General features: G+C 43.3%; 2 protein-coding genes across 13 annotated transcripts in view; one reads left to right on the top strand and one right to left on the bottom strand.

Annotated features, from left to right (window-relative positions):
• The first annotated feature begins 271 nt into the window (after window positions 1-271).
• Window positions 272-12,880, top strand: hnrnpl (heterogeneous nuclear ribonucleoprotein L). Of its 6 annotated transcripts, none has more exons than XM_024393734.2 (14): window positions 272-423; window positions 1,256-1,374; window positions 1,520-1,757; window positions 3,844-3,929; window positions 4,248-4,344; window positions 4,457-4,529; window positions 9,918-9,953; window positions 10,219-10,287; window positions 10,414-10,694; window positions 11,256-11,377; window positions 11,474-11,675; window positions 11,828-11,885; window positions 12,019-12,114; window positions 12,497-12,880. In XM_024393734.2, the coding sequence occupies exons 1-14, from the start codon at window positions 343-345 to the stop codon at window positions 12,553-12,555; spliced, it is 1,617 nt and encodes a 538-aa protein (XP_024249502.1). In that variant the 5' UTR covers window positions 272-342; the 3' UTR covers window positions 12,556-12,880. The 6 variants fall into 6 exon arrangements, with proteins under 6 accessions (XP_024249502.1, XP_024249499.1, XP_024249501.1 ...); XM_024393731.2 differs by having other exon boundaries at window positions 12,019-12,162; XM_024393733.2 differs by having other exon boundaries at window positions 12,007-12,114.
• LOC112228421 (cation channel sperm-associated protein subunit gamma) overlaps window positions 12,748-16,137 on the bottom strand; it is a 29,259-nt gene continuing 25,869 nt past the window's right edge. For 4 of the 7 annotated variants that reach the window (XM_042309081.1, XM_024393728.2, XM_042309082.1 and 1 more), the window contains 4 exons: window positions 13,778-13,870; window positions 13,570-13,669; window positions 13,245-13,371; window positions 12,748-12,992 (listed from right to left, as the gene is read on the bottom strand). In XM_042309081.1, coding sequence (XP_042165015.1) covers window positions 12,901-12,992; window positions 13,245-13,371; window positions 13,570-13,669; window positions 13,778-13,870 — 412 coding nt within the window. In that variant the 3' untranslated portion in view covers window positions 12,748-12,900. Of the gene's footprint in view, window positions 12,993-13,244; window positions 13,372-13,569; window positions 13,670-13,777; window positions 13,871-16,137 lie in introns of those variants that run through there. The other 3 variants (XR_006080347.1, XR_006080349.1, XR_006080348.1) reach the window with 3 other exon arrangements.

The raw sequence follows: 16,137 nt of genomic DNA, 5'->3' as shown, positions 1-16,137 counted from the left end.
TGGTAATGGTAGTGCTTGTATCCCCAGCTAACGTTCCATAGACATTGGTAAACACAACGTATTAATTATATGATGTGATATAACATTGGCTATCTACATTGAATAACAAAAATATTCAAGAGACTAGACATGCAACATCCCAGTGTTCACCTTTTTTCTATCAATGTTTCTACCGTCCAAACACTAGGGGAGGGAAATGTATCACACTCGCACGATTGGTCTGTTGTGAAAGATTGAAGGATCACTCTCACCACTGTAAGTGTGCTCGAGCTCCCTTGTGTTACGTTGTAGTTTTTCACTCGGCTTTACGATTTTCCATTTGAGGGTTTTGTCTGGGACAACATGGCCGCCGCAGCAGGTCGCTACTACAACGAGGGTGGCAGAGCAACGAAAAGACAGAAAACCGAAGACGGGATGACGACGGTAAAGCATTGACTCGCGACTTCGTTGGGAAGGAAAGGTTCATGCATCAGTAAAACAAAAATAGCCAGCGTTTTATAACTTCAAGTGTGCAAAATACGAGTGCTGAACATGAGCGAGCCTAAACTAGGCGGAACTAGTTAGCTATGGTAACGTTTCTGTAATTAGCTAGCAGAACTAGCCTCACAACCGGCGTTTTTGCTTGTTCAACCAAGCTTGTATATAAAATCATAAACTATATTAAACGTTAACATGGTTAACTAGTTTTTTTTGTGTCTAATGTGCGGTTAATGAAGCTATGTTTCTAGTAAGCTAACGTTAGCGTTGTGTGATGAAGATTTAAGTTCAGGTTTGTCATCAGGCTCACCATCAATAAAACCAAGCGAAGATACTTGGTGACCATTTTCATTAATTTAGTACACTTGTTTCCTAGTATTTTCAAACACCGCAATGCATTTGGGCAGAACCTTTTGATGATATCACTTGTTTGTATGGGGTAACGTAAGCTATTTTGGGCCTACGTGGAATGTACGACAAGCGTTAGCCAGCTAACCATCTTCTGGCAGGCAGCCATTCCACTCACTTATGCACGGGCTTGTCTTTTCAAGAAGACCAGGCTTTATGCAAAGCCCCCCACTACTCTATAAATTCAGTTTGTGTTGTTCATATTAACCCCATCATTGTTTAGGATTTTTTGGTACCCTGGGGTGGTGCCTGTCATTAATGGCGGGTTGGTTTTGATTGGTATCACACCCTGGGGATGTGTATATTATCGTGGTATTGTCATCTGTAGTTTATATTTTTTTAAATCTACATTTTTTGTCATGTTTGTAAGGAGGGCTATGATGACCCCCATAAAACGCTCCCTTCCCCGGTGGTCCACATCAGGGGCCTTGTTGATGGCATCATGGAAGCAGATCTAGTGGAAGCCCTGCAGGAGTTCGGGACCATCAGGTGACTGTCCAACACACTTGAACAAGCCTTTTCTTGGACTGGATAGATTAGAGATTTTGCGTCATTGATGTATTTTCTTCCTGTAGCCCATTATCCTAATTGCAGTGCATAGAAACCAAATTATTCAATCTTGCATTCTCTTCAGTTATGTTGTCATGATGCCCAAGAAGCGCCAGGCCCTGGTGGAGTATGAGGACTTGAATGGATCCTGCAACGCTGTGACTTACGCAGCTGAGAACCAGGTCTACATTGCTGGGCACCCCTCCTTCATCAACTATTCCACCAGCCAGAAGATCTCCCGGCCCGGAGACCCAGACGACTCACGCAGCGTCAATAACGTGCTTCTGCTCACCATCATGAACCCTATCTACCCCATAACCTCGGTAACACACCCACCGTTATACAAGGCAGCTGTTTCATTGCTATGACAAGGCACCATTGTTTGGCTCACTGCAACACATTGTTTTACACACTGTTAAAGGTCCAATTCAGCCATTTTTTTTGTCTCAATACCCAGAAATGATTTGATAAGAATGAAGTACCTTACAGCAAAGAGCAATTTCTCAAGCAAGAATTTCGCAAGGACTGTCAGAGTGGTCTAAGTGGGGTGGTTGAAAACTAGATGTTATTGGCAGAGTCTTTCTCATTAGTCTATTAACTAATTTACCACCAGGCAGGCAGTCCCCAACTCCATCCCAATAAAACAGGCTGACATTTTTGCCAGTCTTTTCAAACAGCTCTTACAATAAAATGGCATTATATTATCATTTTCACAATTTCCCAGTATTATTCCAACCTCAGTGTGGAAATACATTGTAGAATAATAGTGAAGACATCAAAACTATCAAATAACACATATGGAATCATGTAGTAACCAAAAAAGTGTTAAACAAAGCAAAATAGATTTTAGATTCTTCAAAGTAGCTTGCCTTTGACAGCATTGCACACGCTTGGCATTCTCTCAACCAGCTTCACCTGGAATGCTTTTCCAACAGTCTTGAAGGAGTTCCCACATATGCTGAGCACTTTTTGGCTGCTTTTACATCCCTCTGCTGTCCAACTCATCCCAAACCATCTTAATTGGGTTGAGATCCGGTATATCAATCCGTCACTCTCCTTCTTGGTCAAATAGCCCTTACACAACCTGGAGGTGTGTTGGGTCATTGTCCTATTGAAAAACAAATGATAATCACAGTAAATGCAAACCAGATGGGATGGTGTATCAATGTAGAATGCTGTGGTACCCATGCTGGTTCAGTGTGCCTTCAATTCTAAATAAACCACAGACCATGTCACCAGCAAAGCACCTCACACCACCTCCATGCTTCACGTTGGGAACCACACATGCAGCGATAATCCGTTCACCTACTCTCGGTCTCACAAAGACACAGCGGTTGGAACCAAGAAGCTCAAATTTGGACTCATCAGATGAAAGGACAGTTTTCCACTGGTCGAATGTCCATTGCTCGTGTTTCTTGGCCCAAGCAAGTCTTTGTATTTTGGTGTCGTTTTAGTAGTGCTTTCTTTGCAGCAATTCTACCATGAAGTCCTGATTCACACAGTCTCCTCTGGTGTGGGGGGTAGCCTAGTGGTTAGAGCGTCGGACTTGTAACTGAAAAGTGAAAGATCAAATCCCCGAGCTGACAAGGTAAAAATATGTTGTTCTGCCACTGAACAAGGCAACACCCACTGTTCTGAGGCCGTCATTGAAAATAAGAATTTGTTCTTAACTGATTTGCCTAGTTAAATAAAGTTTAAGAAAAAGTTGATGTCTCTGTTAATTGGGTTTATTTGGGCTACAATCTGAGGTACAGTTAACTCTAATGAACTTATCCTCTGCAGCAGAGGTAACTCTGGGTCTTCCTTTTCTGTGGCGGTCCTCATGCGAGCCACTTACATCAAAGTGCTTGATGGTTTTTGTGACTCTTAAAATTTTCCGCATTGACTGACCATGTCTTACAGTAATGATGGACTGTCGTTTGTCTTTGCTTATTTGCGCTGTTCTTGCCATAATATGGACTTGGTCTTTTACTAAATATACCTTCTGTATACCACACCTACCTTGTCAAAACACAACTGATTGGCTCAAATGCATTAAGGAAAGAAATTCCACAAATTAACAAGGCACACCTGTTAATTGAAATGCATTGCAGGTGACTACCTCATGAAGCTGGTTTAGAGAATGCCAAGAGTATACAAAGCTGTCATCAAGGCAACTGGTGGCTAATTTGAAGAATCTCAAATATATTTTGATTTGTTTAACACTTTTGCTTACTTCATGATTCCATATGTTATTTAATAGTTTTGATGTCCTCACTATTGTTCTACAATGTAGAAAATGGTAAAAAGAAAAATCCTTGAATGAGTCGGTGTGTCAACTTTTGACTGGTACTGTATATAAAACACAGGAAAATCAAGTTTGACTGTACTGGGCCTTCAATCAAACTATTTTGGTTCTCTGTTCTGCAGGATGTGCTGTATACCGTCTGTAACAACTGTGGGCCTGTGCAAAGGATCGTCATCTTCAGGAAGAATGGAGTTCAGGCCATGGTGGAATATCCTTTGCTCAAAATCTCATTGTTCAAAAATGTGTATCGGACCTGGGATCTCATCACCACACAGGTTCACATTCCCTGCAGTCCATGCCACACAATCTAAATTCACTCCACACTTGAAGCTTCTGTCAGCACCCCTGAAAAGTTGTCTGCAGGTGGCAGCTAGTAAATATTTGTTTATTTGTTATTGATATAGGTGTAATTGTGTAACAAGTGCTCGTTGTTTTCGTGAGCAGAGCTTTGAATGACAAGGTGAACATGTGATGTGTAAAGTAGGCAAATGCTTTTATTATCCATAGTTTCCTTCACTTCCCATACATTTGACTCTGTGCAAAGTGCCCAGAGGGCGAAAGCCTCTCTAAATGGGGCAGACATCTACTCTGGCTGCTGCACACTGAAGATTGAGTACGCCAAGGTGAGTGGTTACATGCTTATCTCCATTTGTCCATCCAAACACCGAGCTCATTTCACTGAAGGAACACCGCGATGGGCAAATTAATGAAATGTTTGAATGTCTGTCTTCACAGCCAACCCGCCTCAATGTGTTCAAGAACGACCAGGACACCTGGGACTATACAAACCCCAACCTGAGTGGCCAAGGTAAAACACACACGGCCCCTCAAGCCGTCCCCCTACCCTTCCTCTCCTCCTTTTGCTCTAATGACACTGTGGGATGGGTAGAGTCCCAGGCCTCCGGCTGTAGTGCCTTTGAACGCCCTGCTCCACGGTAACTTTGGCCACAACCACAGCGAGCAGCGGAAGCTGTTCAGAGACACTACATCTGTGATGCATCACCCTGTGTCCTCATGCTCTCTCAACACCACAGACGTGCAGTAAGGGCACGAGGAGTGACCTTGAGGGGCAGCCATTTTGCAGCACATGCTCCTGCATGTTGAATCGTCTGCATTGCAGACCACTGCATGCATTCATGGGTAAACTGATGAATTCCCTGTTATGCCACAGTGAAGAACCTGGGGTCTCATCACACAGGTTCACATTCCCTGCAGTGCATGTCACACCTCACAATCTCACTTCCACACATCAAGCTCCTGTCAACACCCAAGCACTGTGTTGCACCCTAGGCGTCTCACTTGGAATGCCCATGCATCCGTTAATCTTAAACATATTGGAGATTTTGTTTGCAAAATACAGTTCTGGTTATTTCTTCCTTTTGATTAGTCAATCACAGTTAAGGTCAGGTTTTGGCATTCAAATCTGTTCCTTGGGGCTTAAGTGTCTGTAGGTTTCTATTCTAGCCAGGGGGAGTTAGATAACCGCTGACCCTGTAGTTGTCATGGACCAGGTTTCCCTGACATTGGGAGGGATGGGGGGGTTAAGTGAAATGTATAATCCACCCCAGAAATTAAACTCCTGTCAATTTGGTGAAAGCCTATGTTCTACCGGGGTAAAATTAAAATGCTCCGTCTTTAAAATCATGAAGGAACGTGTCATAGCTAAATGGTTCTCGTCACTGGAGAACACACAATCACATTTCATTTAAAAAAAAACATTACCTGCACTTCAGATCATCAAATCAGCCAGTCGGTGGTATTTGTATTTATTATGGATCCCCATTAGCTGCTGCCGAAGCAGCAGCTACTCTTCCTGGGGTCCAGGAAGAGTATGGGCATACATCTATCTGTTTATATCGTCTCATGACAAAGTATATATTTATTTGAGATGGTACACTGTTTAGATTGAGTACAAGTTATTCAGCTCAGTTTCCCCTTGCAATGCACCCTGTGTCTGGGAAACATAGCATCATACTCTGCACTTGCTCTGGGCAGAGAGGAACTGCAAGTTGAACCCAGTGAGAGACTCCTTAATTGATAGTAGTTTTGGCAATGTTACAGCTAGCTAGCTACTTCACATGAACATGACTTTGTTATGGTGTGTAGCTACATTTGCTAGTTAGCAAGCCAGTCAGCCCAGAGAGTTTTGTAGTCAGATTTCCACAATGATTTTCACATTGCTAACAACCTTATGACAAAATGAAACATTTCTTCAAAGATTTTTTCACATCAAATCAAACTGTCACCTGCGCCGAATACATGTGTAGTAGAACCTTACGTGAAATGCTTACTTACAAGCCCTTAACCAACAGTGCAGTTCAAGAAAGAGTTACATTTAGTTGTTAAGACAATATTTAAGTAAATGTTTATATAAAGTAACACAAATTAACAATAGAGGCTATATACAGGGGGTACAGGTTAGTTGAGGTAATTTGTACATGTAGGTAGGGGTGTGGTGACTATGCAGTGTAAAAATAAATAAATGGGGGGGTGTCAATGTAAATAATCCGGTGGCCATTTGATTAATTGTTCAGCAGTCTTATGGCTTGGGGGTAGAAGCTGTTAAGGAGCCTTTTGGTCTTAGACTTTGCGCTGTTGCTGTTACCGCTTACCGTGCGGTAGATGAGAGAACAGTCTATGACTTGGGTCTTTAACCATTTCTAGGGCTTTCCTCTGTCACCGCCTAGTATATAGGTCCTGGATATATTAGTGTTAACACTGTTAATCATAAGACTTTGTGGTTTGGGGTGGATTATCCCTTAACTTTATTTCATTAGGAACATTGCAGAGACATTTGTTCAATGGTATTTCTGGAACTTTCAAGAAGTCCAATTTACGACCTGTCAGTCGTTTACTCCATTTGTGGATGGATGTTTTGTATCCAAGTAGGGTTTCTTGTGGCATTCTGTCTCCATTTGGAGATGCTGTGCTGCCATGAGTGGAAAATAAAATCATAGAATTCCAGTGATGTATGATCCTTGGTAGATACATTGCTCTTTTAGTTCAACCTCTTAAAGTGCAGAATATTTGGCATCTAATGGGACACGGTGCAACAGCAGTATGTGATTTTTCCTTGCTTTTAGCCATATGCCCTGATCCCTTTTATGCAAAAGGGAACACCATTTTAGTTGGAGTGGTAGTCCATTTAATCACCCTGGTGAGTTTTTTTTTTGGTAGTTCAGATTCTCATATGAGCCACCATGGCCACATCTTCATTTCAGACACTTGACACTGAGGTAACAGGTGAAAAAACGCCTGTCCCATGTGTTTAGATGGTCCCTGTTAATGTGCAGGTGTTAAGGTGCGGCTGGCTGCCCCGTGAGAAAGAGGTGCTCCTCATTGTGTCCTCACTGTGCACACTCATACAGACTCCACTACAGCCCCCACCCACTGGTACTCCAAACCAACCAGCTCCTCAGTAAACATCGGACACAATGGGGGCAACAGACACTGGAATTCACACAACCTCAACTCTCAATACTTCCTACTCCCAATTTTCACCACCACTCTCCACTTCTGCAAGGAAAAAACATTTTACTCTTTATCCCACTGTTGGTTTGAGGAAAGTAGCCGTCCTGTTTTGATCATGGTAAGGGCCTGAGACACTCCCAAGAGTCAATTGTGAGCAGACACCCAGCATTAACCACCACCACAGACTGATCTAATAGATTTATAGCCATCCATCCTCTTACAAGTACAGCATATCTCATCTCCAGAATGCTGAAGATCTCACGTTTTGACAAAACACATTGTGTGATGGGGGCGGGAGTCTGGTGTGTGGCCGATAAGGCCACTCCTCCCAGCCCTCGGGATCTGACTGTCAGACACAACCACTTCAGTGAGCAACAGAGGAGTTTTCTAAACACACTCTAAACAGCCTAAGAAGGGAACAGATGACACTACATACTGAGACAATATACAGAGGCAGAGAGAGACTACTCTTTTCTCAAACTACCACTATGCCATCCCATCTCTTGACTTGGGTGTGTGGGCTTCCTTTTGCTATCACTCTCCCATCTTGTGCTGAACAACACAACACACCACCGAGCTGAATATTCACGGCAACGACACACCAAGCTGAATCGCCATGACAACACACCACGCAGACAATGCCATTCCAGATGATTTTACTGCCAAGCACTAGATGCCTTTCACTTCGCCATGGGGGGACCACCTCTATTGTACAAACAAACAAGCAGCACATGTGTGCCCACTTACATGAGAAGACGCACCCCACAAACTCAAAAGGGGACCACGAAGACACAAGCATCAAACACCCGCCAAGCATACAAGCATAGAGGCAGACTGATAGAAACTTCAGCATTTTCCCAAAGCTCTCTCTGCATTGATGGACTCAGGTGCTGTTTTTTCCCCTTTACCTTCCCCTCCCATTTCCCCTCTTTTCCGTGCTGTTCTTGTTGATTCTACTACGTTGTTTTTTTTCTTTCTGAACTGGCCCGTAAGTGATACCTCTAACGCCTCCCGTGTGATGCAGGTTTGGCTCTGTGTGTCTGACGACAAGACACGCCTCAATCAAACGGTGCAAATGTCCTCCGGCTTTGCGTTCAAAGCACGGTAAGCTGGAAATTGGCCTCAAATGGCAACCCATAAAAACAAAGCGACAACAACTTGAAGCCAAGCATGGAAGATTGGTGGATGCTCTTTCTCTGGTGGTGTGGAAAGGTGGAAACTGAGTTGAAGCTGGAGTCACAGGTTTGGCGGGTAGGATCCTTGCTGAAGAGTGCCCCCCTTCCTGCCCTCTGCATCCTGTGTTCTCCATGTTTGGTGCTGTAAGTACATGTAAAGGGACATGACTGACCTGGTAATAGATAATGATTGTAATGTAAATGGTTTGTTGTGATTGACTTTGTCAACCCCATATGTGAATCGTTGACTTTTATCAAACTCATGCATCAAATTCCAGGTCTGGAATCTCCTCAGATTTCTGCTAGTGCTCTTTAAGATAGAAATGTGTAGTCTCACAGCAACATGGAAATATCTAGTTTTCCACATTGAGGCAGACCACGGTTAGATGTATAAGCTGATGTAGTTTGTAAAATCACAGTAAGCTGGACATTTTAGGACATTTCTTTGTTGTTGGGTAGTCCATGATATTATCCAGGTGACATCCCTTATTGATGTCACCTATTAAATCCACTGTAATCAGTGTAGACGAAGGGGAGGAGACTGGTTAAAGAGGGATTTCTTTGCCTTGAGACATGGATTGTGTATGTGCCATTCAGAGGGTGAATGGGCAAAACAAAATATTGGGGTATGTTGGGCTCCTGAGTTGCGCAGTGGTCTAAGGCACTGCATCTCAGTGCAAGAGGCGACACTATAGTACCTGGTTCGAATGCAGGCTGAATCACATTCGGCCATGATTGGGAGTCCTATAGGGCAGAGCACAATTGGCCCAGCATCATCCGGGTTTGGCCAGGATATGCCGTCATTGTAAATATGAATTTGTTCTTAACCGACTTGCCTAGTTAAATAAAGGTAAACATTTTATTTAAAAATTGCAGGTGCCAGGCGCACCAGTTTGTATGTGTCAAGAACTGCAATGCTGCAGGGTTTTTCACGCTCAATTTCCTGTGTGTACTAGGAATGGTCCACCACCTAAAGGACATCCATCCAACTTGACACAACTGTGGTAGTCAACATGGTCCAGCATCCCTGTGGAATGCTTGACACCTTGTAGAGTACATACCGACAAACTGAGGCTGTTCAACTCAATATTAGGAAAGTGTTCCTAATATTTTGTAAACTCAGTATATTCATTCACACAAAATAGGTCCAGCATTCTAGGCAATGGCAATATGAAATTCCAGGCCTGGTTTTTGTTTTTCTGTCAACTGTATTTCAGACTTTGTGGCCCATGGGTGGGGTACCATGCATTTGTTGTCAGACTAGGAAACCCAACTCATGCTAGAATAAATCAGTTGTTTTGATGTCTACATTTAATAGCTCAATAAAGAGTATAATAATTCGGACTTAAAAATATCTTAATTCATGTAGCCCGTTAGTGTTTCAATTAGTTTTTGCCATGGTTGTGCTCTAGTCTGCTTTCTTAGAACATCCTTCACAATATAATATTTTTCTAATAAATGTATTGAGCCTTTCTTTAGGTAGAAGAATATTTGTTTAGAGTTTGTACATAATTTGTTTTGGTTTTGACTATGTGTATGTACCTGTACAGATGCTGATGCTGAAGGCAATTGGAACAATTCACAAGGTGTGTGAGTTCGAATGGGAGTGGTTAAGAGTATCCATTCCATTTGCTGTGCTAATGTTAAATCCTCCTACAAATCTCCAGTATGTTACATTTTGTAGTTATGGTAACAAATACATATGATTTTCTTAACACGCTCAATATCTCTACCCAGCTTCTTGTGCATGTTAATCACAGCACTGACCCATAGTTTGTAGATGTGCCCCTTTTGACACACTGATAGACTGTCGAGTCAGGGGCTCACTTTATTGCTGTTTCTTGCCCTCAGATCCCAATGCCAACCCCAACAAGCGTGTGAGACAGCCAGCTCTACTAGGAGACCATCCTCCAGAGTATGGTAGGCAGAGACGTTCATTGTACTATGAGCGTCACAGGTCAACTCTGTTGGGATGTCTAGAATGACTCCCGTAACGGTTTGAGTCGGTTTGCCCAATCACCTCTGTATATCTTTTTCTTTCACAAGGCAGCCCAACCGGTGGTTATCACGGCTACCATGATGAAAGTGGCTACGGACCTCCTCCACACTACGAGGGTGGTCGCCGCATGGGGCCTCTGATGGGAGGGCGTGGCCGCGGACGTGGCGGCAGTTACGGGGGACCTGGGTATGGACATGGCCCTCCTCCCCCTGGTGACTACAGCGCCCACGCTGACTCCCCCGTTGTCATGGTGTACGGCCTGGAGCCCGCAAAGATCAACGCCGACAGGGTCTTCAACGTCTTCTGTCTCTACGGCAATGTGGAGCGGGTGAGTTCAGATGGGAATGGCGCATTACTGAGGCGGAGGTTATAGACTCTTCAGGGTTATGTTCTTGCTGGGGGTATAGACTGGTGAAAACAAGGTTCTATGGTCATGTTGGAGGTGGGTAGTAGCAGTGGTGGAAAAAGTACTCAATTGTCGTACTTGAGTAAAAGTGAAATACCTTAATAGAAAATGACTTTAGTAGTATTCTACTTGGTGACTTTCACTTACGGACAGACAGTCACACTCAATTACAAATGCTGTATTTGTGTTTAGTGAGTCTGCCAGATCAGAGGAAGTAGGGATGACAACGCATAATATTGATAGGTGCGTGAATTGGACCATATTGCTGCCCTGCCTGAGCATTAAAAATGTAATTTTGGGTGTCCGGGTAAATGTATTGGAGAAAATCACATTTTCTTTAGGAATGTAGTGGAGTAAAAGTTGTCAAATATAAATAGTAAGGTACAAATACCCCCAAAAACAACTTTAAAAGTACTACTTAAGTATTTTTACACCACTGGATAGTAGGATAGGTTTTCTGAGCCCTGTCCCCTCCGTCCTCAGGTGAAGTTCATGAAGAGTAAGCCGGGGGCAGCCATGGTGGAGATGGGCGACTGCTACGCTGTGGACCGCGCCATCAGCCACCTCAACAACAACTTCCTGTTTGAACAGAAGCTCAACGTCTGGTCAGTTCTGCTTTCAAACTCTGCATACACATTGATGTCCATAGAAACTGACTAGAAACACATTGATGCAACATGTTGTCCATCCTCTGTCCACAGTGTGTCCAAGCAGCAGGCCATCATGCCTGGTCAGTCCTATGAGCTGGAGGATGGCTCCAGCAGCTTCAAGGACTTCCATGGCTCCCGCAACAACCGCTTCACCTCCCCGGAGCAGGCGGCCAAGAACCGCATTCAGCACCCGAGCAACGTCCTGCACTTCTTCAACGGGCAGCCCGACATCTCCGTGGAGATCTTCAACGGGGTAAGACAACTGGAGAGGATTGGGGGCTGGAAGCTTAGAATTGGGCTGTTGGTTCTCTTGAGAGGGTTGAACTTGACAAGTTTGGCTTACTTAGTTTGTGTGTGGGTGGAAAATGCATTTCTCATGAACAAACCCTTTATCTATCCTTTCAGGTCTGTGAGGAACTTGGTGTGAAGAACCCATCTAACATCAAACTCTTCACTGGAAAGAGTGAGTAATATGAACTTTATTTGCATGAATTATGTTGCATCTGGTCTTTTAAATTGGAGTGAGTTCCCATTGGTTTGATGTTGCAGTGTCAATAAATTGGAATGTGTGTCTCTCGCCTCGGGTGGCGCGACAGGTGAGCGGAGCTCATCCGGGCTGCTGGAGTGGGAATCTATAAACGACGCCATGGAGGCTCTGGCCATGATGAACCACTACCAGATGAAGAACCCCAGTAAGTACTCAGACTGTGATAACAACACCACAGCTAATGATACCAACGGTGAGCAAACACACAGTAACTAGTCTGTCATTCAGGAGTGATTTTCCCAAAAACATGATCTTTAGTACTAAGATCAGTCCGGGATTCATTCGAAGGCCCTGCACCACCCTACCGACAATGAGCCTTTTTAAAAGGCAATTTACCAAATGTTCACAGAGATCACATTCATGGTAAACGCTGCGGATGTTGACTCATGCATAAATGGAGGAACACTGATCTTAATGCTAAAAATTCTTTGTTTTTGGGAATTCACCCCAGACTAGTTAATGAGAATGTATTATTCTGGCCCAACATCTCGCCACAGTTGGCTAACCTTCCCCCCCCTTTCTTCCAGGTGGTCCGTACCCCTACACACTGAAGCTGTGTTTCTCAACCGCGCAGCATGCCAACTAGGCATGCCAACTGGCCCCCACCCACTTAACTCTGTAACCATGCATAGTGTATATTGCAGTCACGTCTTCACTCCAAGTCCCCTCTGTGACCCAATGAATTGTAAACGAAATGTATGAGATTGACCAGCGTTTTCCTTTAACTTAAGTGATAATATTGAGGGCAAGATTTTTTACCAGAGTGTGTATTGTTTGATTTTTATTTTAAAACATTTGAATTTGTTCAGTACATTAGACCTCAGAACAAAGAACCTTTTCCTATTATGAAACAATTTAAAATTCCATGTTAACACTGCCTCTTTTTTTAATAAAGTGAATGGTGAACTATGGTGATATTTTTTTTCTTCTTTCAGTTAGTAGATGTTAGGCTTAAGCCCTGCCTTGAATCCCTGGATCTGTGAAATCCATCCCCTATACTAGGTGCCAGTGAGACATCGGATTCTGAAACACAGATGCCACCCTCTTCAGTACATAGCATCAGATAGAAAACCATGAACAATGTCAGAAGAAATACAGTTCACTCTTAGTCACATCCAAACAGAACAATTTGATCGCTGTAGGCGGTTGATTACTAATCCCATTCTCAAGGAGCATGCACTGTATCACTAACTTTGAGGTACGACTGTTTGCAGTCAACAACTAATCACTGAATATACAGGTCATTCTCAAAGATAAGGTTTTGGGGTGGTTTACCATGCACTGCGTGGCTCCTGTGCTTGGTGGCATGGTAGGCTGCCTTTAACAGATTCTTCAAGCCTGGACCACAGCAGTTATACACAATGAAGCAGAAGAGGATTCCTACGATGGTGGCCAGAGTCATCTGGAGGAAAAAAGACAGGTCAACCAAATGTAATACTTGACAACAGTGCAGAAAGAGTTGTGGTTCTATTCTATTTGAATCCAGGGTTACATCCCAAATTGCACCCTATTGCCTATTGAGTGCACTACTTCTGACCAGAGAAAGTTGTGCACTATATAGGGAATAGGGTACCATTTGGGACGCACACAGGGAACACACCAGCATGTAGAAAAGGCCTCTGCTGGGGTCCAATGGGAATCCATGCACATGGAGTATAAACCGCAACGCATAGTCACAGTACGTACTCAAATCTATACCCCTAAAGAAGAACACAAGGCACTGTTAATATGCAATCAGACCTTTTGTGTGCACCCATTGACAAAAAGTACACCCTATACACAGATGTAATGCAAAATTTGAGCCGTACTTGTTTGAGACTTCGATGACAAAGTAATAGTCTGGTGCTTCCAGGCTCTGAGCCGCCATGTTGCCACAGGGAGATTTCCCCTGACACATCCACCTGCACATCAACAAGTAGCCCAGTCAGTGATCAGTATGTAGGCTGGTCCCAGATCTGATTGTGCTGTATAGCCAACTCACATTTTACTGCACCTATCCAGTGTATGTGACTATATACAGTGCATTCGGAAATTATTCAGACCCCTTGACTTTATCCACATTTAGTTAACGTTACTGCTGTATTTTAAAATTGATTACATACATTTTTCCTCAAATCTACACACAATACCACTTAATGACAAAGCAAACATTAATGCTAATTTATTCAAAACAAAACTAAAATACCCTATTTTAAGTATTCAGACACTTTGCTATGAGACTCAATTGAGCTCCGGTACATCCTTTTTCCATTGATCTTCCCTTGAGATGTTTCTACAACTTGGGAGACCACCTGTGGTAAATTCAATTGATTGGACATGATCTGGAAAGACACGTCTATATAAGGTCCCACAGTTGACAATGCATGTCAGAGCAAAAACCAAGCCATGAGGTCGAAGGAATTGTCCATAGAGCACCGAGACAGGATTGTGTCGAGGCACAGATCTGGGGAAGGGTACCAAAACTGCTGCATTAAAGATCCCCAAGAACACAGTGGCCTCCATCATTCTTAAATGGAAGAAGTTTGGAACCAACAAGACTCCCCAGAGGGAAAGATGAGCGAGATACTTGATGAAAACCTGCTCCAGGGCATTCAGGACCTCAGACTGGGGTGAAGGTTCACCTACCAACAGGACAAATACCCTAAGCACACAGCCAAGACAATGTAGGAGTGGCTTCGAGACAAGTCTCTGAATGTCCTTGAGTGCCAGAGCCCGGACATGAACCTGATCGAACATCTCTGGAGACCTGAAAATAGTTGTGCAGCAATGCTCCCCATCCAACCTCACAGAGCTTGAGAGGATCTGCAGTGAAGAATGGGAGAAACTCCCCAAAAAGAGATGTCATACCCAAGAAGACTTCAGTCTGTAATCGCTGCCAAAGGTGCTTCAACTAAGTACCCAGCAAAGGGTCTGAATACTTAAGTAAATCTGATTAAGTTGTTTTGTTTTTAATACATTTCTAAAAACATGTTTTTGATTTGTCACTATGGGGTATTATGCAAAGATTTAGAAAAAAAACAATTTCATCAATTTTAGAATAAGGCTGCAACATAACAATGTGGAAAACTCAAGGGGTCTGAATACTTTCCAAATGCACTGTGAGTATATTTTTTATTTTATTTAACCAGGAAGGGCTCATTGAGACTTAAAATTTCTTTTTCAAGAGCGTCCTGGCCAAGATAGGCAGCACCAAGTCATTACAAAAAATACAGACAAACAACATGAAAAACTACAAGTAATCACCATAGAATTCACAAGAGTATAACAAAATCAAAAACAGCAAATTAAAAACATTGACAGGTCAGGGAATCAGTCTCAAGATCATTCATCAGTGATTTAAAAATACCAATCGGGACAAGTTCTTCCAGTTTAAAAGTATTTTGTAAGGCGTTCCAAGACGATGGCGCAGAGTACATAAAAGCCCTTTTACCAAATTCAGTTCAGACATTTGGAACAGTTAGCAGGATAAAGTCCAGCGAACGAAGAAAGTACCCACCACATTTCTGAACAATAAAAATGCCCAAATAAAAAGGCAGTAAACCCAAAATGGCTTTGTAAATCAAAGTATACCAGTGCCTGAGCCTACGAGTGACTAGAGAAGGCCAGCCAACCCTGGTATACAAAGTGATGCGTAAGGGTATATGTGTGTGTGTGTGTCAAAAAAACTAAAGGGAACACTTAAACAACACAATGTAACTCCAAGTCAATCACACTTCTGTGAAATCAAAATGTCCACTTAGGAAGCAACACTGATTGACAATAAATTGTACATGCTGTTGTGCAAATGGAATAGACAACAGGTGGAAATTATAGGCAATTAGCAAGACATCCCCAATAAAGGAGTGGTTCTGCAGGTAATAACCATAGACCACTTCTCAGTTCCTATGCTTCCTGGCTGATGTTTTGGTTACTTTTGAATGCTGGCGGTGCTTTCACTCTAGTGGTAGCATGAGACAGAGTCTACAACCCACACAAGTGGCTCAGGTAGTGCAGCTCATCCAGGATGGCACATCAATGCGAGCTGTGGCAAGAAGGTTTGCTGTGTCTGTCAGCGTAGTGTCCAGAGCATGGAGGCGCTACCAGGAGACAGGCCAGTACATCAGGAGATGTGGAGGAGGCCGTAGGAGGGCAACAACCCAGCAGCAGGACCGCTACCTCCGCCTTTGTG

This window comes from Oncorhynchus tshawytscha, linkage group LG30 (assembly GCF_018296145.1).
Source record: "Oncorhynchus tshawytscha isolate Ot180627B linkage group LG30, Otsh_v2.0, whole genome shotgun sequence".
Taxonomy (NCBI): domain Eukaryota; kingdom Metazoa; phylum Chordata; class Actinopteri; order Salmoniformes; family Salmonidae; genus Oncorhynchus; species Oncorhynchus tshawytscha.
Note: the sequence above shows the minus strand (reverse complement) of the source record. Positions and strands in the feature narration are given on the sequence as shown.